This window comes from Salvelinus fontinalis, chromosome 6 (assembly GCF_029448725.1).
Source record: "Salvelinus fontinalis isolate EN_2023a chromosome 6, ASM2944872v1, whole genome shotgun sequence".
NCBI classification, from domain to species: domain Eukaryota; kingdom Metazoa; phylum Chordata; class Actinopteri; order Salmoniformes; family Salmonidae; genus Salvelinus; species Salvelinus fontinalis.
In genome coordinates, this window is record NC_074670.1 from 24,174,198 (window position 1) to 24,201,332 (window position 27,135).

Consider the following 27,135-nt stretch of genomic DNA (forward strand, 5'->3'; position numbering starts at 1 on the left):
AGTATGGTCAGGGCGTGAGCTGGGTGGGTAGTATATGTTATGTGTTTCTATGTTGGGTTCAATGTGTTGCCTGATATGGTTCTCAATTAGGGGCAGGTGTTTGACGTTTCCTCTGATTGAGAACCATATTAAGGTAGGCTGTTCTCACTGTTTGTTGGTGGGTGATTGTCTTCCGTGTCAGTGTTTGTACCACACGGGACTGTTTCGTTTGTCTAGTCTGTTCCTGTTCGTGCGTTCTTCGTTTTGTGTAAGTTCTCATGTTCAGGTCGGTCTACGTAGTTTTTGTTATTTTGTAATTTATTCAAGTGTACTTCGTGTTTCGACTTGTCTAAATAAATTCATCATGTATTCATCACCCGCTGCATTTTGGTCCGATCCCTACACCTCCTCTTCAGACGAAGAGGGGGAAATCAATCGTTACAGCTACTCTACCACTGTATTTTCATACACTACTAGACTTGTCATTCATAAATAAAAAATACACCACCCAAATATGGTTAATTTTCTTCAAAACATTTAAATAGTCGAATATATAAATGACGCAAGTTCATTTATATTATGTACATCAACATAAGCCAAAAAGTGCTGCTTAGCAATGCTCGAGTGGTGCCCGTAGAATTAGCACCGCCCCCCAGTTGTTGGGAGTGATGAACTACATGTGAATGCACCACTTACGTCCAATGGAATCATACAGTATGTCTCTGTGCTGTAATTACAGGTCAAGCAATATGACACCACACCATATCATTAAAGTGTAAAGCGCTCCTTGATAGGCTAGCAGATTGCATCATGAAATGCTGTCTGTGCACAGACTGTGCTTGTGATCAATGCAATGCTAATGTTATTAATATTACATGGTGTAATCATAAACAACGCTGTGATATGCCGTCCCTCAGGAGGGACGACGCAGCGGTCATTTTAGGAATGATATCTGAGCTGCTATCCTATCAAGTGTCTTCCCTGTCTTTTCTCGTTCTCCCCCATGGAGAGTTCACTGTCTGGTCAGAGTCATCCCATCTCCCTCTGCCTCAGAGCTTTGTCTGTACCAGTCTGGGCTTCTTCCCACTGTGTGTGGAGGTCCTCTCACACCCATCGAGGAAGTGTATTCTCTGCATCCTTCCTTTTCCCATTTCCAGTCCTCTGCACCACACAGAGTCTGATTAACGTTCACATTTAACTCATGGAGACACTCAAACTCATTTGGGGTTATTACAAATGCCCACCATACATATCGCCCTCCGTTGCATGAACTTAAATGCATATCCCCCAGCCTTTCCCCCAGCCTAAAGCCCAAACACAAGATACAGATTTTTGTTTTTCAAAACCCCCCCCCCCCCAAAAACGAACATTTACATGCTTTTATTTCAAACCCACATTGAGAAACATGACAGTATGTTTTTGTTATTTTTTTGTTTTAGGTTTTTCTTCAAGGACAGAGTATGTACATACAGAAGTTTATTCCACTAATAAAATTGAGCTGGGTGCTGACATGAGACAGAATATGTGAACGAGAGAAGACAGACAGAAAGACAGCGTGAGTGAGAGAGGGGGGATCGAAAACGACAAAGAAGGAAAAACAGAATCACTGACCAAAACAACCGGCTCTTGTGCTTGAAAATCGATACCAATCAATGTCCTGTGAGTCTGAGCAAAACAAGATGAACACAAGTGGGTCTGTCTGTTGCCCTTCAGACATACCAGTGACTGACTACATTGCATAGAGCAATGGGCATCAACAGAACACATTGCGCACTATATTCAGTGAGACAAACAGGTTTTCATTGACTAGCCTCCTGCTAAAGGGAACATTCACTCTTGCTAGGGCTTCACATCTCTTCAAATATTAGCACACTCCATACAATAGTATTACTAAAACAGTTCCATTCTTGAATAGATTGTTAGGGGCACCCTTAAATATCATAGCACACATTAACCAGATTGGATGCCTCTCCTATATCTGAGTTAGCGGGTATGTTGTTGGTTAAAATGAAATCAAACAGAAAAAGATGACAGCTATTCGCAGAATACTGAACACAGATGCTGCATATTCCTGTATGGTGACAGAAATTGTGGGCAGTCAGCTAGTGTGAGCCAACCTCTCCATTCAGGTTGGCTCACTATGGGGGAGTTTGCATATAGACATAGACACAGCAGGACATGACAGAGAGACATCGGTTGGGTGGTTGGGGTGTCATCAAGCCTCATAGCACACGTCTCAGTGGTTGATCTGTGCAGGTAAAGTGGCTGGATAATTGAGCCCTGGGGGGGGGTTCAATCAGGGCCCAGGTGTGGTGGTTTGTGAGGACGCGCCGCGTCTGCTTTACAGGGACGAGGGTGTCCTTGAGGAGGATGCTGTCAGGGCCAGGATTGAACGTGATTTATGGGGCCTGTCCATGGCTGGCGGGAAGGACATGGGGGAAGCAGGGAGTGTAGGCCCTGTCGCTTATCCAGCCACAGGTAATGGCTAATTACATCTTTATCTCCTGGTGCGCCTGTCCTGCCGTACAGGGGCTGACTGACTTACAGGGACGCTGCTTTACATACATCGCTTTAAATCATTTATCTATGGAGCTGGTCTGTCTGGAGAGTGACACGCTATGGCAGCTGGTTGAATATGTGTAATATGTATACTTTGTATTATACAGTTAACAGCATGAAAACAAAGGTTTTAATACATACACGTTTACAAACGATATTACATTTCATTGACTGTGGACTCTTTTGGATGAAAAGACTCCCTCGGGATCACCTTCGATGTGTTTTTAAAATCCTTGTCAAAAAGAGCACAACTCGAAAACCTTACAACTTCGTCTTTTGTCGTCGTCGTTCAGTTCAACGAGTGCGATTTCTCCGAGGGATTAAGTACAAAATATTTTTTTTGCACACGGCTCGCCATGAGCTCTGGAGTAGTATGTGTTCTTTTTTTTTCTCACATGGAATTACTTTTCATATTTATTTAAATACTTATTAACATCATCAGTATTATTATCAACACCCAAAAAGTTATAGCAGTTTAACCTTGCAGAGTAAAACGGACACAGTGCAGGGGAGGCGGGGGAGCGGGAGGGAGGTTTCACGACAGGAACATCTCTAACCGGTACATGCTATCAACAAGCGACAAGGAAGGAGGATGATTGGTCAACGCCTTCAAAGCAGGAGACACGATTGTTATTTCTACAGTCCCTTCCTGGTTAGGAAAACTGTAATAGAGGCTGATGGGTAATGTCATTTTGCTGGATATTTTATTAGGATATTTTATTAGGATCCACATTAGGGTTGGATGTGGATAGACTGCCTCTAGTAACGGCATGGCTTCTGCACTGCATTCTATTTACACACGAGACAGAGCACAAACCACCTTAATGATGGGGGGGGGGGGGGGGGGGGGACTTCTCACGTGCTTCGTCTTGGTTGAGATCCCCAAAAGGATGCAGTAGAAGGGCTGAGACTATATAGAACCGCCCACCGCCCACCCTTCATGTGTGTTTTGACATCATTCGTAGCAGCCGCGTCATATACACTGCCACGCGGTTAAAAACAAAATACAACGGTACTTGTATGATCATAGGGTCAAATGTCACAGGGCCAACGGGCCAATGGACAGCTTTCAACAAGGTCACGTGACCCTCATCATAATGACTAATCATTGTTATTATAGAGTAGTTCCAACCATAAATAGGAGTGTTGTTACTCCTAGTTTTCAAATGTCTATGAGACCAACAGTAGTGTAGATCAGTCATCATTTAGATTTATAATAGTATTATCCTGGTGTTAAATATCTGTTTTCATCATCATCATCATCATCATCATCATCATCATCATCATCATCATCATCATCATCATCATTATCACAATTATCATTCTTAATAAACACATTATAGACATCACCAATGTGACCCTCATTGGAAACAGGATGAAGAGAGAGAGTGGTAATGGTGACAGTGGCAATATAGGTAGCAAGGGGGGAGGTAGTGGGGTGAGGAAGAGGGGGGAGTTGGTGTGGGTGTGAGATGCGATGCGTCAATGGCTCCTGGAATAATGCATATCATTTTTGTTTCACAGTGATGGGTTCGTAATTAAAGAAATTCCTTTTTCCTTCCGCAGGCGGGACGGGACTTCCGGGAAAAGCTCTTAGACCTTCATCAGGAGAGAGACAGAGAGGCAAAGCCAGAAGCCGACACCCGCACTCACCCCCACGTTGACGGCCACGCCTCGCCCGTACACGGCTCCCGGCCCTGCGTCAAGGGGCCCGGGAGAGAAGGACAGGCACCGTAAGGAGAGAGGAAACCGAGGGAAGAAAGAGTGGAGAAGAATTCGTAAGGGAAAAAGGAAACAACCAGAGAAAACATAAGCTACAAGTCAAAAGAGGTAAAACATTTTGGGATAGGAATGAAGTCTGACTGCAATGACAGGGACAGAGAGTAAAACCATCCCCGAAGCTATCTGATATTAGTCAGAGTGGATTGATTTTCAGTCTGTGTCCCATTCGTACAGACGGTTCAGACGCAGCTTGTTATAAATGATGAAAGGGGGAAGAGTAGGTGAAAAGAGGAGAGGAGAGGGACAAATGATGGGAGAGATAAGACACAGAGGCGGCATGGAGGGAATAGAGAAAGGCGGAGCAGGAGGATGTATGAGACTGACTGGCTGGGGGTGAGTCATTGGAGGGAGACTTGCCGAGGAAACAGCAGAACGAGGGAATAAAAGAGGAGAAAGGGAGGAGATGAAGGGACTCACTTAAGATGGCATTGCCAGAGTGTGGAAGGCGGGAGAGAAGGAGGGATAGAGGGAGAGAGAGAACACAGTGTTGGAAATCGCTCATTGGGGAGGGCTAATGCGAGACGGGAGGAGCGAGAAGGAGAGAAACGACAACTTCCTGGGGTAGCAGAACAGGACAGAACAGAGGGAGAAATGGAGGAGAAAAGCTCTTTGGCGTAATGGGGTGGCGAATAAAGAGATGGAAAGACAGAAGGAGGGAGGGGGATGAGGAAATCCAACCCCGTGAGCAGGGAAAGGAAGAGAGTTGGGGATGGGGCAATGCAGTGAGTCAAAGTATGTGTGCATGCACATTTGACTACTTGTGTGATTGAGTGAAGTAGAATGAGCTTAGACACGTGTATGGACGTCTGTGTGTGTATGCATCCCAGGAGACTGCTGAGGGGAGGACCGCTCATAATAATGTCCGGAATGGAGCGAATGGAATGGCATCAAACACATGCAAACCATGTGTTTGATGTATTTGATGCCATTCCACTCTGTCTTCTCCAGTTATTACCACATGCCCGTCCTCCCCAATTCAGGTGCCACCAACCTCCTGTGGTATGCATGCATGAGTGTGTGTTTGCATGTGGCTAGCTGTGTGTACGTATGCATGCTTAAGTATGTGGGTGTATTTGTGTGAATGCTTTAGGAGACTCACGGAAGAGCAGCATGCTGGCGTTGGAGGCTCCAAGCCTGTTGGAGGCAAAACAGGTGTAGTTGCCAAAGTGTTTGTCCGTCACGTTGGTGAAGAGAAGCAGTGAGCGCGTCTTCTCGTTCTTGATCCTCAGAGTATTATCGCTCTCTACCGGCCTGATACAGAGAGAGAGAGAGAATGGAGAGAGGGAGCGAGTTGGGCGAGACAGAGCGAGAGAGAGGGGGGAGGTAGATAGAGAAAGAGGGGTAGAGTGGGGGGATGGGAGAGCGACAGACGGAGAGAGGGAGAGAGAGAAATAACTTTGTTTATATCTGAAAGGATGTACAGGAAAAAATACAGGAAAAAATCTACCTAAACTATTAAATCAAATCAAATGTTATTTGTCACATACGCCAAATACAACAAGTGTAGACCTTACCGTGAAATGCTTACTTACAAGCCCCCTCCTCTCTGTCACTACCTCACCTGACAATTCTAATTGTCAAAATCTAACAGCTATTAAATCTACAATACTTCCGGGTGTGCCCTATTAGACTGCGCTCTCTCTCTCTCTTTCTTTCTCTCGCTCTCTCTCTTTTTTTCTCTCTCACTCTCTTTTTTTCTCTCTCTCTCCCATGGTATTTTGTTTATATTTGAAAGGATTGGGTAAGTGTTACCAATACAGAGCTGAGTTTTTACCATATTACTTATTACAATCCAATCCTTTGCCATCGAGAGAGACAGAGAGAGAACATTAAATCTACCTTAGCAGGAAACTGTTACTATATTCTCCCCAGAGATCTCAGAAAAACACATTCCCCCTCCACTCTGTCACTACCTTACCTGACGATTCCAATAAAAATCTAATAGCACTTAAACCTACAACACTTCCTGGTGTGCCCCATTAGACTGTGTTCTCTCTCTCCCACCCCCCTCTCGCTCTCTTTTCGGTGTTATCTCTCTCTCTTGACAGCAAAGGATTGGATTGCAATGAGTAATACGGTAAAAGCTCAGCTTTTTGGTTACCCTTACCCAATCCTTTCAAATTTAAACAAAGTGCCATGGGGGAGAGAAAAAAAAGCGAGACAGAGAAAGGGAGAGAGATAACCGTCTAATGGGGCACAACAAGTATTGTAGATTTAAGTGCTGTTAAATTTTGACAATTAGAATTGTCAGATGAGGTAAGGAGCCTTTTGCCTGTTAAGGAGCCTTTTGGACCTAGACTTGGCACTCCGGTACCACTTATCGTGCGGTAGCAGAGAGAAATGTCCATGACTTGGGTGACTGGAGTCTTTGTTAATTTTTTGGGCCTTCCTCTGACACCGCCTAGTATATAGGTCCTGGATGGCAGGAAGCTTGGCCCCAGCAGTTAATATACCAGGCGGTGATGCAACCTACATGTTGACCAGTTTAAAGGTCTTGCTCACATCGGTTACGGAGAGCGTGATCACACAGTCGTCCTGAACAGCTGGTGCTCTCATGCATGCTTCACTGTTGCTTGCCTCAATGCGAGCATAGAAGGCCCGTCTGGTAGGCTCGCGCCACATCCTGTTTGATGGTTCGTCTGAGGGCATAGCGGGACTTCTTATAAGCGTCCAGCAGCTCTAGCCTTTAGCTCAGTGCGGATATTGCCTGTAATCTATTCATTCTGGTTTGGATACGTACTTATAGTCACTGTGGGGTCGACATCGTTGATGCACTTATTTATGAAGCCGGTGACTGAGGTGGTATACTCCTCAATGCCATTGGATGAATCCTGGAACATATTCCAGCCTGTGCTAGCAAAACCGTCCGATTAGAGAAAAAGTGAAGGAAAAGGAGGAGAAGGAGGAGGTATTTTTCTTACCTGCGGTCGTCTCTGTACCACTCAAAGGAGGCCGTGGGTACTGCCATGGCCTCACAGCGCAAAATGGCCGTTTTGCCCAGCTGGGCTGGCATGTTCTTTACGTCTGTGATCATGGGAGGGTCTGAACAAGGGAGAAGGAGGGAGAAGTGAGAGAAATCTTTAACATATGTACACAACGATAGTGATTAAAAGTTAAGCTCAGACAAATAAAGGCTCAGTTACCTTCAAGGTCGAGAAAGGTTGAGGTTGATAAATACATGACATATAAAATTATTAAGACATACACTACCGGCCAAAAGTTTTAGAACACCTACTCATTCAAGGGTTTTTCTTCATTTTTTATATTTTCTACATTGTAGAATAACAGTGAAGACATCAAAACTATGAAATAACACATATGGAATCATGTAGTAACCAAAGACTCTTCAAAGTAGCCACCATTTGCCTTGATGACAGCTTTGCACACTCTTGGCATTCTCTCAACGAGCTTCATGAGGTAGTCAGGTGTGCCTTATTAAAGTTAATTTGTGGAATTTCTTTCCTTCTTAATGGTTTTAAGCTAATCAGTTGTGTTGTGACAAGGTGGGGGGGGGGTGGGGGGGGGGGGGGGGTACAGAAGATATCCTTATTTGATAAAAGACCAAGTCCATATTATGGTAAGAAAGGCTCAAATAAGCAAAGAGAAACGACAGTCTATCATTCATTTAGGACATGAAGATCAGACAATACGGAAAATTTCAAGAACTTTGAAAGTTTCAAATTTAGTTGCAAAAACCATCAAGCGCTATGATGAAACTGGCTCTCATGAGGACCGCCACAAGAATGGAAGGCCCAGAGTTACCTTTGCTGCAGAGGATATGCTTATTAGAGTTACCAGCATCAGAAATTGCAACCCAAATAAATGCTTCACAGAATTCAAGTAACAGACACATCTCAAAATCAAACGTTTAGAGGAGACTGTGTTTTTAATTTAATTTTTATTTCACCTTTATTTAACCAGGTAGGCTAGTTGAGAACAACTTCTCATTTACAACTGCGACCTGGCCAAGATAAAGCAAAGCAGTGCGACACAAACAACAACACAGAGTTACACATGGAATAAACAAACATACAGTCAATAATACAATAGAGAAAGTAAATATACAGTGTGTGCAAATGTAGTACGATAAGGGAGGTAAGGCAATAAATAGGCCATAGTGGCGAAATAATTACAATATAGCAATTAAACACTGGATTGATAGATGTGCAGAAGATGAGTGTGCAAGTAGAGCTACTGGGGTGCAAAGGAGCAAAATAAATCAAATAAATAACAGTATGGGGATGAGGTAGTTGGATGGGCTATTTACAGATGGGCTATGTACAGGTGCAGTGAACTGTGAGCTGCTCTGACAGCTGGTTCTTAAAGCTAGCGAGGGAGATATGAGTCTCCAGCTTCAGTGATTTTTGCAGTTCGTTCCAGTCATTGGCAGCAGAGAACTAGAAGGAAAGGTGGCCAAAGGAGGAATTGGCTTTGGGGGTGACCAATGAAATATACCTGCTGGAGCGTGTGCTACGGGTGGGTGCAGCTATGGTGACCAGTGAGCTGAGATAAGGCAGGGCTTTACCTAGCAAAGACTTATAGATGACCTGGAGCCAGTGGGTTTGGCGACTAATATGAAGCGAGGGCCAGCCAACGAGAGCATACAGGTCGCAGTGGTGGGTAGTATATGGGGCTTTGGTGACAAAACGGATGGCACTGTGATAGACTGCATCCAATTTGCTGAGTAGAGTGTTGGAGGCTATTTTGTAAATGATATCGCCGAAGTCAAAGATTGGGAGGATAGTCAGTTTTACAAGGATATGTTTGGCAGCATGAGTGAAGAATGCTTTGTTGTGAAATAGGAAGCCAATTCGAGATTTAATTTTGGATTGGAGATGCTTAATGTGAGTCTGGAAGGAGAGTTTACAGTCTAACCAGACACCTAGGTATTTGTAGTTGTCCACATATTCTAAGTCAGAACCGTCCAGAGTAGTGATGTTGGACGGACGGGCAGGTATGGGCAGCGATCGGTTGAAGAGCATGCATTTAGTTTTACTTGCATTTCAGAGCAGTTGGAGGCCATGGAAGGAGAGTTGTATGGCATTGAAGCTCGTCTGGAGGTTAGTTAACACAGTGCCCAAAGAAGGGCCAGATGTATACAGAATGGTGTCGTCTGCATAGAGGTGGATCAGAGAATCACCAGCAGCAAGAGTGACATCATTGATGTATTCAGAGAAAAGAGTCGGCCTGAGGATTGAAACCTGTGGCACCCCCATAGAGACTGCCAGAGGTCCGGACAACAGGCCCTCTGATTTGACACACTGAACTCTGTCTGAGAAGTAGTTGGTGAACCAGACAAGGCAGTCATTTGAGAAACCAAGGCTGTTGAGTCTGCCGATAAGAATGTGGTGACTGACTGAGTCGAAAGCCTTGGTCAGGTCGATGAATACAGCTGCACAGTATTGTCTCTTATCAATGGCGGTTATGATATCGTTAAGGGACCTTGAGCGTGGCTGAGGTGCACCCATGACCAGCTCGGAAGCCAGATTGAATAGCGGGGAAGGTCCGGTGGGATTCGAATGGTCGGTGATCTGTTTTTAACTTGGCTTTCGAAGACCTTACAAAGGCAGGGTAGGATAGATATAGGTCTGTAGCAGTTTGGGTCTAGAGTGTCTCCCCCTTTGAAGAGGGGGATGACCGCGGCAGCTTTCCAATCTTTGGGGATCTCAGACAATACGAAAGAGAGGTTGAACAGGCTAGTAATAAGGGTTGCAACAATTTTGGCAGATAATTTTAGATAGAGAGGGTCCAGATTGTCTAGCCCGGCTGATTTGTAGGGGTCCAGATTTTGCAGCTCTTTCAGAACATCAGCTATCTGGATTTGGGTGAAGGAGAAATGGGGGAGGCTTGGGCAAGTTACTGTGGGGGGTGCAGGGCTGTTGACCGGGGTAGGGGTAGCCAGGTGGAAAGCATGGCCAGCCGTAGAAAAATGCTTATTGAAATTCTCAATTTATCGGTGGTGACAGCCTCAGTGCAGTGGGCAGCTGGGAGGAGGTGCTCTTAGTCTCCATGAACTTAGGACATTAGACCGGTGGAATTTTGTCCAAATTGGCGATTTTTGGTTCCAACTGCTGTGTCTTTGTGGGACGCGGTGTGGGTGAACGGATGATCTCCGCATGTGTATTTCCCACTGTGAAACATGGAGTAGAAGGTGTTATGGTGTGGGGGTGCTTTGCTGGTGACACTGTCTGTGATTTGTTTATAATTCAAGGCACATTTAACCAGGATGGCTACAACAGCATTCTGCAGCGATACGCCATCCCATCTGGTTTGCGCTTAGTGGGACAAGCATTTGTTTTTCAACAGGACAATGACCCAACATACCCCTAGGCTGTTTAAGTGCTATTTGACCAAGGAGGAGAGTGATGGAGTGTTGCATCAGATGACCTGGCTTCCACTATCCCCCGACCTCAACCAAATTGAGATGGTTTGGGATGAGTCGGAACACAGAACGAAGAAAAAGTAGCCAACAAGTGCTCAGCATATGTGGGAACTCCTTCAATACTGTTGGAAAAGCATTCCAGGTGAAGCTGGTTGAGAGAATACCAATAGTGCGCAAATCTGTCATCAAGGCAAAGGGTGGCTATTTGAAGAATCTCAAATATAAAATATATTTTGATTTGTTTAACACTTTTTTTGGTTACTACATGATTCCATATGTGATCTTTCATAGTTTTGATGTCTTCACCATTATTCTACAATGTAAACATAGTAAAAATAAAGAAGAAGAAAAACCCTTGAATGAGTAGGTGTTCTAAAACTTTTGAGATATTGCATTCATACCTATTGATACATAACTGAATCCTACATATTCAGTCATATTTTACATACACTGAATAAAAATATAAATGCAACATATAAAGTGATGGTCCCATGTTTCTTGAGCTCAAATTAAAGATCCCAGAAATGTTCCATATGCACAAAAAGCTTATTTCTCTCAAATTTTGTGCACAAAATAATACACCCACCTGACAGGTGTGGCATATCAAGAAGCTGATTAAACAGCACGATCATTACACATGTGCACCTTGTGCTGGGGACAATAAAAGGCCACTCTAAAATGTGCAGTTTTGGCACACAACACAATGCCACAGATATCTCATGTTTTGAGCGAGCGTGCAATTGGCATGCTGATTGCAGGATTGTCCACCAGAGTTGTTGACAAATCATTGATTGTTCATTTCTCTACCATAAGTCGTTATAGAGATTTTGGTAGTATGTCCAACCGGCCTCCCAACCACAGACCATGTGTATGGCGTTGAGTAGGCGAGTGGTTTGCTGATGTCAACATTGCGAACAGAATGCCCCATGGATGCAGTGGGGTTATGGTATGGGCAGGCTTAATCTACGGACAACTATTGTCAATTTGAATGCATAAAAATACCGCGACGAGATCCTGAGGCCCATTTTTTTTTTTACGGTATCTGTAACCAGTCATGTGAAATCCATAGATTAGGGCCGAATGAAGTTATTTCCATTGACAGATTTCCTCATCTGAACTGTAACTCAGTAAAATACTTTAAATTGTTGCATGTTGATATTTTTGGTCAGTATAGTATTATCTTATGGGAGGTATACTATGTGTGGGGTGTCTGTGTCTGTGACTGTTTCTGTGTGTCTGTGTATGTGAGTGCATGCATGTGTTTTTGGTTTGTAGGGACACTCACAGTTGACGGTGACCTTGACTTTGCGTATGTCGGGCTGCGTCACTCCGTTGTTGGAAATGCACTCAAACTCCTCCGCCTGATGCCGCTTGATCTCTGTTATGTCCAGGAACTCCCCCTCACTCATTAGACCATCTGATTGGACAAAGGACAGGGTCAAAGAATAGAAGCCAGAGGTTATCACAGGCTGAGATGTGCGTTTGTTCAGTGTCAATTAAATCAATTAGTGTGAAAGTACCAAGTTTTTCCCACTAGATGCCACTGTTGCTAATACTGCCACCACAACCTTTTATACATTTTTCTGGTCTCTTGTGTTTATTAAATGTGACTCGCTTCAGGAAACTAGGCATATGTCGCACGTCACTACTTCACAGGAGAGTTATTTGAATATAAACATAATTTTTTTGGTCAGAAGTGCATTCTGAAACATCTGAACTTTCATGTGCATTAATAACAAACTAGTATGCCATCTGTAAATACGAATAAAATTGTTAAATTACGAGCCTAGTTTGTTTAGCCATGGAAAAAGCCATGGAAAAGGCTGAGATAATGGATGGGCTGGACATGCCAAGAGATGAGTTCAGATTGGTCTGCCATGTAGCACGCTTCTGTCTATCAGTCTATGGCTGCTCAGTATGTGTTGGTCATACTTTCTAACGCAGCTTTTTAAAACTATATCACAAATAACTGCAATAGTGTTGCGCTCCACTTTCTGCAGGACAGAGTTTTGAAATAAGTGGAATGCCCAGTGGAAGCAGAGTATGATAGCTAAGGAGATGGAGAAAATTCTAGAGTTTGATTGCAAATATGCGAAGGAAGTCGAAAAGAGAACACACAGAAAGAAGCCTGTTGTATGAAACCCCTGTCTACAGTCTACAGAAAAAAGGCAAACTCGCCTCCATCGTTGATTGAATCAGATGGCTCATTCATCACAAAATCCACTGATGTTGTCAAGTACTTGAAAGACTTTTCATTGGCAAGATATGCAAACTTAAGGATGACGTGCTAGCAACAAACACTGACAGTACACATACAAGCATATCTGATTAAATTATGAAAGACAAGAATTTTACTTCTGAATTCAGAAGTACAATTCTTGTCTTTATTGTTCTCTATCAACAATGACAAGCCACCGGGGTCTGACAATCTGAACGGAAAATTACTGAGGACAAGAGCGGACGATATTGACACTCCTATTGGCCACGTCTTCAATTTAAGCCTACTAGAAAGTGTGTGCCCTCTGGCCTGGAGGGAAGCTAAAGTCATTCCGCTACCCAAGAATAGTAAAGCCCTTCAAATAGCCGACCAATCAGCCTGTTACCAACCCTTAGTAAACTTCTGGAAAAAATGGTGTTTGACCAGATACAATGCTATTTCACAGTAAACAAATTGACATCAGACTTTCAGCACACTTATAGGGAAGGACACTCAACAAGCACAGCACTTGCACTTACTGAAAAAACGTATGTGTTATGGCTTTATGTAACGGATGTGAAATGGCTAGCTAGTTGAAATGGCTAGCTAGTTAGCGGGTGCGCGCTAGTAGCAATCAGTTACGTCACTTGCTCTGAGACTTAAGTAGTGTTGCCCCTTGCTCTGCAAGAGCCGCGGCCTTTGCAGAGCAAGGGGCAACACTACTTAAGTCTCAGAGCAAGTGACGTAACTGATTGAAATGCTACTAGCGCGCACCCGCTAACTAGCTAGCCATTTCACATCCGTTACATTTACACCCCCTGCTATAATGTGGATAAAGAGTTACTTGTCTAACAGAACACAGAGGGTGTTCTTTAATGGAAAACTCTCAAACATAATCCAGGTAGAATCAGGAATTCACCAGGGTAGCTGTTTAGGCCCCTTACTTTTTTCTATCTTTACTAATGACATGCCACTGGCTTTGAGTTAAGCCAGTGTGTCTATGTATGAGGATGACTCAACACTATACACGTCAGCTACTACAGCAACTGAAATGACTGAAACACTTTTTTAAATGTTTTATTTTATTTATCTGTTATTTTACCAGGTAAGAGGACTGAGAACACGTTCTCATTTACTGCAACGACCTAACAAAGAGCTGCAGTTAGTTTCAGAATGGGTAGCAAGGAAAAGGTTAGTCCTAAATATTTCCAAAACTAAAAGCATTTATTTTTTTGGGGGACAAATCATTCACTAAACTCTAAACCTCAACTACATCTCGTAATGAATAATGTGGAAATTGAGCAAGTAGAGGGGACTAAACTGCTTGGAGTAAACCTGGATTGTAAACTGTCAAAACATATTGATACAACAGTAGCTAAGGCTGCTCTGCCTTCTTAACTATCACTAGTTAACTATTAACTATCACTAATCACTATCAACAAGGCAGGTCCTACAGGCCCTAGTTTTGTTGCACCTGGACTACTGTTCAGTAGTGTGGTCAGGTGCCACAAAGAGGGATTTAGGAAAACTGCAGTTGGCTCAGAACAGGGCAGAACGTCTGGCCCTTAAAAGTACACGGAGAGCTAACATTAATGACATGCATATTAATCTCACATGGCTCAAAGTGGAAGAGAGATTGACTTCATCAGTACTTGTTTTTGTAAGAGGTGTTGACAAGCTAAATGTACTGAGCTGTCTGTTTAAATTACTTGCACAAAGCGTGGACACCCATGCATACCCCACAAGACATGCCACCAGAGGTCTCTTCACAGTACCCAAGTCTAGAACAGACTATGGGAGGCGCACAGTACAACATAGAGCAATGACGACATGGAACTCTATTCCAAATCAGGTAACTAATGCACGCTGTAGAATCAGATTTAAAAAAACAGGTAGAAATACACCTTATGGAACAACAGGGACTGTGAAGAGACACACACAAAGGTACAAACACATGCATACGCATACATTGTGATATTGTTGTATGGTGGTATTAAACATTTTGTATTGTAGATATGTAGTGGTGTAATAATGTTATATGATATACTGTTTTATCTTTTGTTGTATATGTAATGTAAGTACTTTAATATGTTTGGACCCCAGGAAGTGTAAGTAATGGGGATCCCTAATACAAATACCTCTTCAAACTAAGGGCAACCATGGCATCCGTGACAGAGAGGGAGAAGCGTTCATCCATGTACATGGGTAAGAGAGTCTAGCTAGCTACATTTTCAGATATATACAGTACCAGTCAAACGTTTGGACACACCTACTCATTCAAGGGTTTTTCTTTATTTTGACTATTTTCTACATCGTAAAATAATAATGAATACATCAAAACTATGAAATAACACATATGGAATCATGTAGTAACCAACAAAGTGTTAAACAAATTATTCAAAGTTGCCACCCTTTGCCTTGATGACAGCTTTGCAAACTCTTGGCATTCTCTCAACCAGCTTCACCTGGAATGCTTTTCCAACAGTCTTGAAGGAGTTTCCACATATGCTGAGCACTTGTTGGCTGCTTTTCCTTCACTCTGTGGTCCAACCCATCCCAAACCATCTCAATTGGGTTGAGGTTGGGTGATTGTGGAGGCCAGGTCATCTGATGCAACACTCTATCACTCTCCTTATTGGTCAAATAGCCCTTACACAGCCTGGAGGTGTGTTGGGTCATTGTCCTGTTGAAAAAGAAATGGTAGTCCCACTAAGCGCAAACAAGATGGGATGGCGTATCGCTGCCGAATGCTGTGGTAGCCATGCTTGTTAAGTGAGCCTTGAATTCTAAATAAATCCCTGACTGTGTCACCAGCAAAGCAACCCCACACCTCCTCCTCCATGCTTCACGGTGTGAACCACACATGCAGAGATCATCCGTTCACCTACTCTGCGTCTCACAAAGACATGGCGGTTGGAACCAAAAATCTCAAATTTGGACTCATCAGACCAAAGATATTTTCCGGATTGACTGACCTTCATGTCTTAAAGTAATGATGGACTGTCATTTCCATTTGCTTATTTGAGCTGTTCTTGACATAATATGGAGTTGGTCTTTTACCAAATAGGGCTATCTTCTGTGTACCACCACTACCTTGTCACAACACAACTGGCTCAAACATATTAAGAAGGAAAGAAATTCCACAAATTAACTTTTAACAAGGCACACCTGTTAACCTGTTGAGGATGGGGGCGCTGTTGAGACTATTTATGCTAATTGGGTAATTTTTGAAACGGCTTCCCACAAAATCCTTGATCGTACAATATGCATATTATTATTATTATTGGATAGAAAACAGTCTATAGTTTCTATAGGAGTTGAAATTTTGTCTCTAAGTGGAACAGAGCCCATTCTACAGCAATTTCCCTGACATGGAGTCAGATTTGAGAAATGTTGGCCACTGTTCTGAAGTCAGTTAAAAGGGCACTGTTATTGCTATGACTATACGGACACTTCTTACGTCTTCCCCTGGATGCCTTTACGTGATGACGATTCCAATGGGGTCGATTGCGCGTTCACAGGCACTACAAATGAAAAAACCCTGAGACTAGCAAGTCTTTTCTTGGTGCGTAACGCGCGTGGAGGACACCGACCGCTCCTGTTCCAAGCGTTAGTTTAGCCTGTTATATTTCTCCGGTCATCTTTTCACTCGTTATAGGAGTTAAAAACATCATAAGGTAGTTAATTTAAAGCGTTTTATAGCAATTTATATCCGTTTAGTGCGATTTTGGGACATTTATTTTTGAAACGATGTGAATAGTTGGGCACGCTTTTCAGTTCATCCCGAACGCAGTTGGCATTTCCACATGGCAAGAGGACAGCTTTCCACCAAAAGACGATTACTCCCAAGAAAGGATCCTTTGCCCAAGATACTGATGGAAGAACAGCTCAAAGTAGGACATTTTTATTATGATAAATCGTGTTTCTGTCGAAACATTTTAGTGGCTTAGGACGCCATGTTTTTTGACGTAGCTTCGCTTGGCGCAAACTGTATTGAAAAGTAAGGATAAATTAAAAAATGTAATTCCGCAATTGTATTAAGAATTAAATTGTCTATCAATCCCTGTCCACCCTATATTTTTTAGTCACGTTTATGAGTATTTATGTATAAGAGTAGATCACTGTCTAAGTGGCGCAAGGACTTTTTCTGACCAGCTGAGTTACATTTCACATTGTCTAACCATGATTTTGGTGGCTAAATATAAACGTTTTCGATCAAACTCTATATGGAATGTGTAATATGATGTTACAGGAGTGTCATCTGAAGAATTCTGAGAAGGTTAGTGAAAAAATTAATATATTTTTGGCGATGTTGACGTTATCGCTCACTTTGGCTAGAATCAATGCTGGGCTGCTATGTGCTATGTGCTATGCTAATATAACGATTTATTGTGTTTTCGCTGTAAGACACTTAGAAAATCTGAAATATTGTCTGTATTCACAGGATCTGTGTCTTTCGATTCGTGTATGCTGTGTATTTTTACGAAATGTTTGATGATTAGTAAGTAGGTAAACACGTTGCTCTAAGTAGTTTTTCTATTCCATTTGTGACGGTGGGTGCAATTGTAACCTATGCCATCTACCTGAAATATGCACTTTTTTCTAACAAAACCTATCCCATACCATAAATATGTTATCAGACTGTCATCTGATGAGTTTTTTTGTTGGTTAGGGGCTATAAATATCTTAGTTTAGCCGAATTGGTGATGGCTACTGGTGTTGGTGGACAAATAAAAGATGGTGGATTATGCTAATGTGTTTTTAGGTAATAGATGTACATCTTTACATATTGTGTCTTCCCTGTAAAACATTTTAAAAATCGGACATGTTGACTGGATTCACAAGATCTGTGTCTTTCATTAGCTGTATTGGACTTTAACCTGTCTAGGATCAGCGTGGCGCTAGCGGCACCCCCCCCCCCCCCCCCCACTGAAAAACCAGTGCCGCGAAATTCAAAAAAAATATTTTTTTAAAATATTTAACTTTCACACATTAAAGTCCAATACAGCTAATGAAAGACACAGATCTTATGAATCCAGTCAACATTTCCGATTTTTAAAATGTTTTACAGGGAAGACACAATATGTAAAGATGTACATCTATTACCTAAAAACACATTAGCATAATCCACCATCTTTTATTTGTCCACCAACACCAGTAGCCATCACCAATTCGGCTAAACTAAGATATTTATAGCCCCTAACCAACAAAAAAACTCATTAGATGACAGTCTGATAACATATTTATGGTATGGGATAGGTTTTGTTAGAAAAAAGTGCATATTTCAGGTATATGGCATAGTTTACAATTGCACCCACCATCACAAATGGACTAGAATAATTACAATGAGCAACGTGTTTACCTAACTACTAATCATCAAACATTTCGTAAAAATACACAGCATACACGAATCGAAAGACACAGATCCTGTGAATACAGACAATATTTCAGATTTTCTAAGTGTCTTACAGCGAAAACACAATAAATCGTTATATTAGCTTAGCACATAGCAATTAGCAGCCCAGCATTGATTCTAGCCAAAGTGAGCGATAAAAGTCAACATCGCCAAAAGATATTAATTTTTTCACTAACCTTCTCAGAATTCTTCCGATGACACTCCTGTAACATCACATTACAACATGCATATACAGTTTGATCGAAAATGTTTATATTTAGCCACCAAAATCATGGTTAGACAATGTGAAATGTAGACAAGCTGGTAAAGAAAATGTCCTTGCGCCACTTAGACAGTGATCTACTCTTATACATAAATACTCATAAACGTGACTAAAAAATACAGGGTGGACAGGGATTGATAGACAATTTAATTCTTAATACAATTGCGTTATTACATTTTTTAATTTATCCTTACTTTTCAATACAGTTTGCGCCAAGCGAAGCTACGTCAAAAAACATGGCGTCCTAAGCCACTAAAATGTTTCGACAGAAACACGATTTATCATAATAAAAATGTCCTACCTTGAGCTGTTCTTCCATCAGTATCTTGGGCAAAGGATCCTTTCTTGGGAGAAATCGTCTTTTGGTGGAAAGCTGTCCTCTTGCCATGTGGAAATGTCAACTGAGTTCGGGATGAACTGAAAAGCATGCCCAACTTTTCACATCGTTGCAAAAATAAATGTCCCAAAATCGCACTAAACGGATATAAATTGCTATAAAACGCTTTAAATTAACTACTTTATGATGTTTGTAACTCCTATAACGAGTGAAAAGATGACCGGAGAAATATAACAGGCTAAACTAACGCTTGGAACAGGAGAGGGTCGGTGTCTTCCACGCGCGTTACGCAGCTCCCAAAGAATGACTAGCTTCAGAGTTTTTTCATTTGTAGGGCCTGTGAACGCGCAATCGAGCCCGTTGGAATCGTCATCACGTAAAGGCATCCAGGGGAAGACGTAAGAAGTGTCCGTATAGTCATAGCAACGACAGTGCCCTTTTAACTGACTTCAGAAAAGTGGCCAACATTTCTCAAATCTGACTCCATGTCAGGGAAATTGCTGTAGAATGGGCTCTGTTCCACTTAGAGACAAAATTTCAACTCCTATAGAAACTATAGACTGTTTTCTATCCAATAATAATAATAATATGCATATTGTACGATCAAGGATTTTGTGGGAAGCCGTTTAAAAAATTAGCCACATTAGCATAAATAGTCTAAACAGCGCCCCCATCCCCAACAGGTTAATGTGTGAAAGTTAAATATTTTAAAAATATATTTTTTTTGAATTTCGCGGCACTGGTTTTTCAGTGGGGGGGGGGGGTGTGCCGCTAGCGCCACGCTGATCCTAGACAGGTTAATTGAAATGCATTCGAGGTGACTACCTCATGAAGCTGGTTGAGAGAATGTGCAAAGCTGTCATCAAGGCAGATCGTGGCTACTTTGAAGAATCTCAAATATAAAATATATTTTGATTTGTTTAACACATTTTTGTTTACTACATGATTCCATATCTGTTATTTCATAGTTGATGTCTTCAGTATTATTCTACAATGTAGAAAATAGTAAAACATATAGAAAAACTGGAATGAGTAGGTGTGTCCACGCACGAGCTAACATTACGTGTTTGATCTGTGTAGTAATATTATTTGTATCTCAGAGCCATTTGCATTGCTAGTTATAGCCTAATGTTAGCTAGCTAGCTAGCTAACATTGAATCTAGTTGGTTAGCTACCTGCAGGTTGATGTAACGTAGTAAAATTATGAGTTGGGATTATGGTTCATCGTTTAGCTAGTTAGCTAGCTGCATGTCTAAACAAAATACTCCACTATGCAAGGTACCATATCACTGTACCGTTTACACATTCTGTATTCTGTGCATGTGACAAATAAACTTTGATTTGATATAGTGTGTTTTCCAGCGACGGTAATGTGAAGAACAACATTACCTGCATTAAAGTCAAATTAGGATATAACGTTAGGCCAACAAGACAGTGTCCAAGTTCTAAAATTCTCTGGTAGAATGCCCTGATTTTATTTTGTCACACTCACAACCGTAAGCTATTTTCTGTAATTAGCTTGCCGTTAACTTGTAAATAATGATTGTGTTGTGAGTTTATTTTCCTGCAACTTAACGTTAGCTCGCTAGCTAACAAGCTAGAAATAAACCAAAATATTGTTAAGAAAGTTGTTTTAAGTTGCCTGGTTAGTAAATTCATTTTTAAACTGATGGGTTTATTGGTGTTAATATACACCAGTCATGCTGTTTTGGGCCACCAGGCTGCTGTCATGTATGTGAATCCTTAAAGAGATGGGCGGGGCTAAGGCTTAAGAGGGTGTGAATGATGCTGAATGGGTGTAGACAAAGAAGAACTCTCCAGTACGTGTACAAAAACATTCAAGGGCTATTTTCTCAGAAGTGGGGTTAGAAGTTGATCAACTTTCAAAGCAGCATTACTTTCCCATTGTTCCTCAACTGTAGTGTATGATATACCATTTGCTTGCTCTGAGTTTCTACAGAATTTCAAATGTTGCTACTTAAGACCGAATCGAGCCGGTTGGTCACAAATGGATCACAATATTTAATTTTCAACTTTGGGTAGAAAACCAATAGCTTTTGCTCATGATGAGATGAAAAAGGTGTGGTGGCAGCAGCAGGAACAGTGGGAAAAACTTGGTACCTTCACAATCATTTATGGTAAAGAATACAAGCAATACCACAAGCAGCAGTTCCATACTACTTGTCAGACAGAGAGCTGATACTGTATACTACTTGTCAGACAGAGAGCTGATACTGTATACTACTTGTCAGACAGAGAGCTGATACTGTATACTACTTGTCAGACAGAGAGCTGATACTGTATACTACTTGTCAGACAGAGAGCTGATACTGTATACTACTTGTCAGACAGAGAGCTGATACTGTATACTACTTGTCAGACAGAGAGCTGATACTGTATACTACTTGTCAGACAGAGAGCTGATACTGTATACTACTTGTCAGACAGAGAGCTGATACTGTATACTACTTGTCAGACAGAGAGCTGATACTGTATACTACTTGTCAGACAGAGAGCTGATACTGTATACTGTTTGTTGGGGTGGGATTGGTGTCTGTGGTCTGTGAGTGACTGTTGATAATTTTATTGGATTCCTCATGTCTTACTCATTGTCAGAAACAATTATGGTCGAAATTGAATGTTAGGTACTATATTTATTGGAAATTACATGAATACTATAAATTTAAATGGCCAATTTGGGTGTAATCAATTAGTTTAATTCCTCAGAGATCAAATTATATTCCTTCCATTTGGTGCCTAATGAACACGACCCAGGTGTAGAATAAAGTTACCCTAGATGCTGATTTATGGTCAGTTTGGGTTTTTTGCCAGGTGTGGATTGGAGGAGGTGGAAGCTGATCCTAGATCTGTGTTGGAGTACCTGTATGTCCGTGAGCAGCAAATACTGAAGCTAGGGACTGAGGCTTGACAATAATGTTACATCACTACTTCACAAAGCCTCGACAGAAATAAATAGGTATTTATTTTTTAACGTTGGCCACACCAAACTCGACAGGGGTAACAGTGTGTGCGTCACTATGCAGTAAGAACAATATGGAGCTGTTATGTGGTGTTTGACAAAACTCCCTAGTACACTGACAAGCGAATTAGTCTGTCGCTCACTTTGGCACCCCTCGTTTTCCTATGGCAACGTGACGGCAAAAGTGTTTACTGAGTCAAAGAGACCGGCAGGCTAGAATATATTGGCTTTATCCATGTAAGGGAATGGATGCTCCACACAGCTAGACTCTCTGGCAGCCTCCAAGCTCCAACACCATTAAGCTTTTCTCTAATTTTGCCCATTAAAGAAGTCAGGCTGTGGAACACGACATAATACATCATCTGTCTGCTAACAAGGAAATCCACAGCTTAAATTGCTGTTCAGTTATCAGAACAACACATTTTAAAAAGCCAGCCAGTCAGTGGACCACTGGCCTACACACACACACACACACACACACACACACACACACACACACACACACACACACACACACACACACACACACACACACACACACACACACACACACACACACACACACACACACACACACACACACACAGTGTTGTCGAGTAAACCCCCCCCCCCAGCCCCCCCACAAACACACATGTGCCTAAACCCGCGTAACAATTGACGCAAGACACACTAAACGGTAGCAATAATTCCTGTAAGAGATTAGCGCGGAGGTTCCAATTGAAGATTATACTGGGGGATTATTAGCTGCTGCTACTGAGCTGGAGATGATTATCTGCAGCTGCTGCAGTGGCGGTACAGCCTGCCGCCCGCCACCCTGTAGCGAGTAGTGGCAGCGGTGGCGAGACACGTTGGGGGTTTACAGCAATGTTATTCACTCATAACATTAGCCTAATACATTTGGCTCCCCTGTGACCTCCCCGCCGACGCTGAGCTGAGCACCCAACTCTGCCCCTGGGGAAGAAGGGAAGGCAAGGGAAGGGAAAGAAGCCAGAGATCCAAATCGGTGAGACACAACCAGGGCTGCAGAAGACATGTTTAAAGATACAGAAAGTGAACGAGTGGTCGAAATCAAAATAAAGAGAAAGGGAAGTCCGGTGGAGGTATTTCATGTTCACTTTTGTGGCTATTCCATTCTCAGCAGCTGTGTGATGTAATGTGTCAGTACACAGCGTCCTCCCTACCCCTCCCTTCATTCCCTGCCTCCCTCGGACTTATCTCTGACCGGAGGTCATATCAGGGAATCAGTCCTCCAGTGAATTCTCATTGCACTGCAGCTCCATCAGACGCTTACACAGACACTACTGGAAGAAGACCTAGGGCTGCGTCAGAATTTGTGATCATTTTTTAAATTTGATCTTTATTTCACTAGGCAAGTCAGTTAAGAACAAATTCTTATTTACAATGACGGCCTACCAAAAGGCGCAAGGTCTCCTAAACAGTTCCCCTTTCCCTCTTTAATGCATTAATTTGACCAGGACCCAAGAGGACTCCCCTAGGGCTCTGATTAAAAGTAGTGCACTATATAAAATAGGGGGTGCTTATATTTGTCCTGTTTCACACATGTACAAGTTTGTAACTTGTACAAGTATGAAATGGAAATGTGTTTTCTGCTTATCCCACTCCCCCTGAGAGTGGGGTCATGGCCAGGGATCAGCCATTACTGACAGCGACCCTGGAGCAATTAGGGTTAAGTGCCTTGCTCAAGGGCAGATTGACAGACTTTTTCACCAAGTTGGCTTGGGGATTCGAACCAGCACTCTTTTAGTTACCGGACCAATGATCTAACCGCTAGGCTACCTGCCGACATACAGTAACGGAAAGGTTGCGTGTTTGAATCACGAGCCGACTAAGTGAAACAAATCTGCCGATCTGCTCTTGAGCAAGGCATTGCTCCAGGGTTGCTGTCAATAATGGACGTGCCTTTCTCTTTATTTCGATTTTGACCACTCGTTTTCTTTGTCTTTTTTTGCCTCTCCATTTCTCTGTTTATTTTGGTCTTCCTGTTTCTCGCCATCTCTCTTTCTCTTTTCTCATTTCCTTATCTCTCTCTCTCTCTCTCTTTTCTCATTTCCTTATCTCTCTCTCTCTCTCTTTTCTCATTTCCTTATCTCTCTCTCTCTTTTCTCATTTCCTTATCTCTCTCTCTCTTTTCTCATTTCCTTATCTCTCTCTCTCTTTTCTCATTTCCTTATCTCTCTCTCTCTTTTCTCATTTCCTTATCTCTCTCTCTCTCTCTCTTTTCTCATTTCCTTCTCTCTCTCTCTCTCTCTTTTCTCATTTCCTTATCTCTCTCTCTCTCTCTTTCTCATTTCCTTATCTCTCTCTCTCTCTTTTCTCATTTCCTTATCTCTTTTCTCATTTCCTTCTCTCTCTCTCTTTTCTCATTTCCTTATCTCTCTCTCTCTCTCTCTTTTCTCATTTCCTTATCTCTCTCTCTCTTTTCTCATGTCCTTATCTCTCTCTCTCTCTCTCTCTCTCTTTTCTCATTTCCTTCTCACTCTCTCTCTCTCTCTCTTTTCTCATTTCCTTATCTCTCTCTCTTTTCTCATTTCCTTATCTCTCTCTCTCTCTCTCTCTTTTCTCATTTCCTTATCTCTCTCTCTCTCTTTTCTCATTTCCTTATCTCTCTCTCTCTCTCTTCTAATTTCCTTATCTCTCTCTCTCTCTCTCTCTCTCTCTTTTCTCATTTCCTTATCTCTCTCTCTCTCTTTTCTCATTTCCTTATCTCTCTCTCTATTCTCATTTCCTTATCTCTCTCTCTCTCTCTTTTCTCATTTCCTTATCTCTCTCTCTCTCTCTCTCTCTCTCTCTCTTTTCTCATGTCCTTATCTCTCTCTCTCTCTTTTCTCATTTCCTTATCTCTCTCTCTTTTCTCATTTCCTTATCTCTCTCTCTCTCTTTTCTCATTTCATTATCTCTCTCTCTCTTTTCTCATTTCCGTATCTCTCTCTCTCTCTTTTCTCATTTCCTTATCTCTCTCTCTCTCTCTTTTCTCATTTCCTTATCTCTCTCTCTCTCTCTTTTCTCATTTCCTTATCTCTCTCTCTCTCTCTTTTCTCATTTCCTTATCTCTCTCTCTCTCTCTTTTCTCATTTCCTTATCTTTCTCTCTCTCTTTTCTCATTTCCTTATCTTTCTCTCTCTCTTTTCTCCTTTCCTTCTCTCTCTCTCTCTTTTCTCATTTCCTTATCTCTCTCTCTCTCTCTTTTCTCATTTCCTTATCTCTCTCTCTCTTTTCTCATTTCCTTATCTCTCTCTTTCTCTCTCTCTCTCTTTTCTCATTTCCTTATCTCTCTCTCTCTCTCTTTTCTCATTTCCTTATCTCTCTCTCTCTCTCTTTTCTCATTTCCTTATCTCTCTCTCTCTCTCTTTTCTCATTTCCTTATCTCTCTCTCTCTCTCTTTTCTCATTTCCTTATCTTTCTCTCTCTCGTTTCTCATTTCCTTATCTTTCTCTCTCTCTTTTCTCATTTCCTTATCTCTCTCTCTCTCTTTTCTCATTTCCTTATCTCTCTCTCTCTCTCTTTTCTCATTTCCTTATCTCTCTCTCTCTCTTTTCTCATTTCCTTATCTCTCTCTCTCTCTTTTCTCATTTCCTTATCTCTCTCTCTCTCTTTTCTCATTTCCTTCTCTCTCTGTCGCTCTTTTCTCATTTCCTTCTCTCTCTCTCTTCTCATTTCCTTATCTCTCTCTCTTCTCATTTCCTTATCTCTCTCTCTTCTCATTTCCTTATCTCTCTCTCTTCTCATTTCCTTATCTCTCTCTCTTCTCATTTCCTTATCTCTCTTTCTTCTCATTTCCTTATCTCTCTCTCTTCTCATTTCCTTATCTCTCTCTCTTCTCATTTCCTTATCTCTCTCTCTTCTCATTTCCTTATCTCTCTCTCTTCTCATTTCCTTATCTCTCTCTCTCTCTCTCTCTTCTCATTTCCTTATCTCTCTCTCTCTCTCTCTTCTCATTTCCTTATCTCTCTCTCTCTCTCTCTCTCTTCTCATTTCCTTCTCTCTCTCTCTCTCTCTTCTCATTTCCTTCTCTCTCTCTCTCTCTCTCTCTCTTCTCATTTCCTTCTCTCTCTCTCTCTCTCTCTCTCTCTCTCTTCTCATTTCCTTCTCTCTCTCTCTCTCTCTCTCTTCTCATTTCCTTCTCTCTCTCTCTCTCTCTCTCTCTCTCTCTCTCTCTCTCTCTCTCTCTCCCTCTCTCTCTCTCTCTCTCTCTCTCTCTCTCTCTCTCTCTCTCTCTCTCTCTCTCTCTCTCTCTCTCTCTTCCTCCTTTCTAGAAGCCGTCTATAAGATATTAGGCTAGTCTCTTTAAACATGTCTTCTGCAGCCCTGGTTGTGTCTTAGCGATTTGGATCTCTGGCTTCTTTCCCTTCCCTTGCTTTCCCTTCTTCCCCGGGGGCGGAGTTGGGTGCTCAGCCAGCGTCGACGGAGATGTGTGGGGGTGCCATTTCAGACACAGCCCTGGACTCCCACCACCAACCAAACACTTAGATTAGACCTGAGGGGAAAAGAGGAAGCCAGATGGATGGTTGAAAGGAAAGAGGTCAAAGTTTAGATCTGCCCTGCAGTGAAACTGTAGTCCATTTCCCTATAGCACGTTGACACTTTATGAGCACTGAGCAGTCAGACTCAGCAAGAGCCTTTGAGTTCTATTGCAGTGGAGTGTATCTGTAGCAGAGGTGGTCTGGTTCTTTCTAGCTCTATCAGCGGTAGTCGAGCATCTGTCAGACATTGTTTGTTTGACTGAGACCATAGTGAATGGAGTCTGATGCAATGGAGTGGGTGGGCCAGAGAGCATCGATGTGGCGTGCTGTTTGGCAAGTGAGGAGTGTGTGAGTGAGGGCATTTGTCTGTGTTAATATATGTGTGTGTGTATGTGTGTGTGCGCGTGTGCGCGTCTTGTCTAATGGATGGGATGTCCAATGATAAGAGCTGGATGTCTCAGGTTTAATGGGGGTTCAGGTGATGTCTGTGAAAGAGTGTGAATGGGAGATGGAGATAGTATCAGTGAGATACAAAGTGGGCAGGAGCAGTACTAGGAGCAGTGTGTGCATGTCACAGACTCACTGTGGTACACGTCTGGGTTGTATTCATTAGGGATCCATTGGAAGAAAATAGACTGTCACAGGAAGGGACTACCTGTTGTTTTCTGTTGCAAAATGTTTTCAAACTATTTCTGTTGCCAGCACTAATGAATAAGGGCCCTGGTGACCATGGGAATGATGGCACCACGGTCCCAATGTA

The 27,135-nt window shown here is 42.2% G+C and overlaps 1 protein-coding gene across 1 annotated transcript in view; it reads right to left on the reverse strand.

Annotated features, from left to right (window-relative positions):
- Nucleotides 1-3,373: 3,373 nt before the first annotated feature.
- Nucleotides 3,374-27,135, reverse strand: part of LOC129857400 (igLON family member 5-like) — a 143,165-nt gene continuing 119,403 nt past the window's right edge. The window contains exons 5-8 of the mRNA XM_055925615.1: nucleotides 11,988-12,119; nucleotides 7,242-7,362; nucleotides 5,420-5,571; nucleotides 3,374-4,235 (exon numbers count right to left, since the gene is read on the reverse strand). Coding sequence (XP_055781590.1) covers nucleotides 4,132-4,235; nucleotides 5,420-5,571; nucleotides 7,242-7,362; nucleotides 11,988-12,119 — 509 coding nt within the window. The 3' untranslated portion in view covers nucleotides 3,374-4,131. The remainder of the gene's footprint in view (nucleotides 4,236-5,419; nucleotides 5,572-7,241; nucleotides 7,363-11,987; nucleotides 12,120-27,135) is intronic.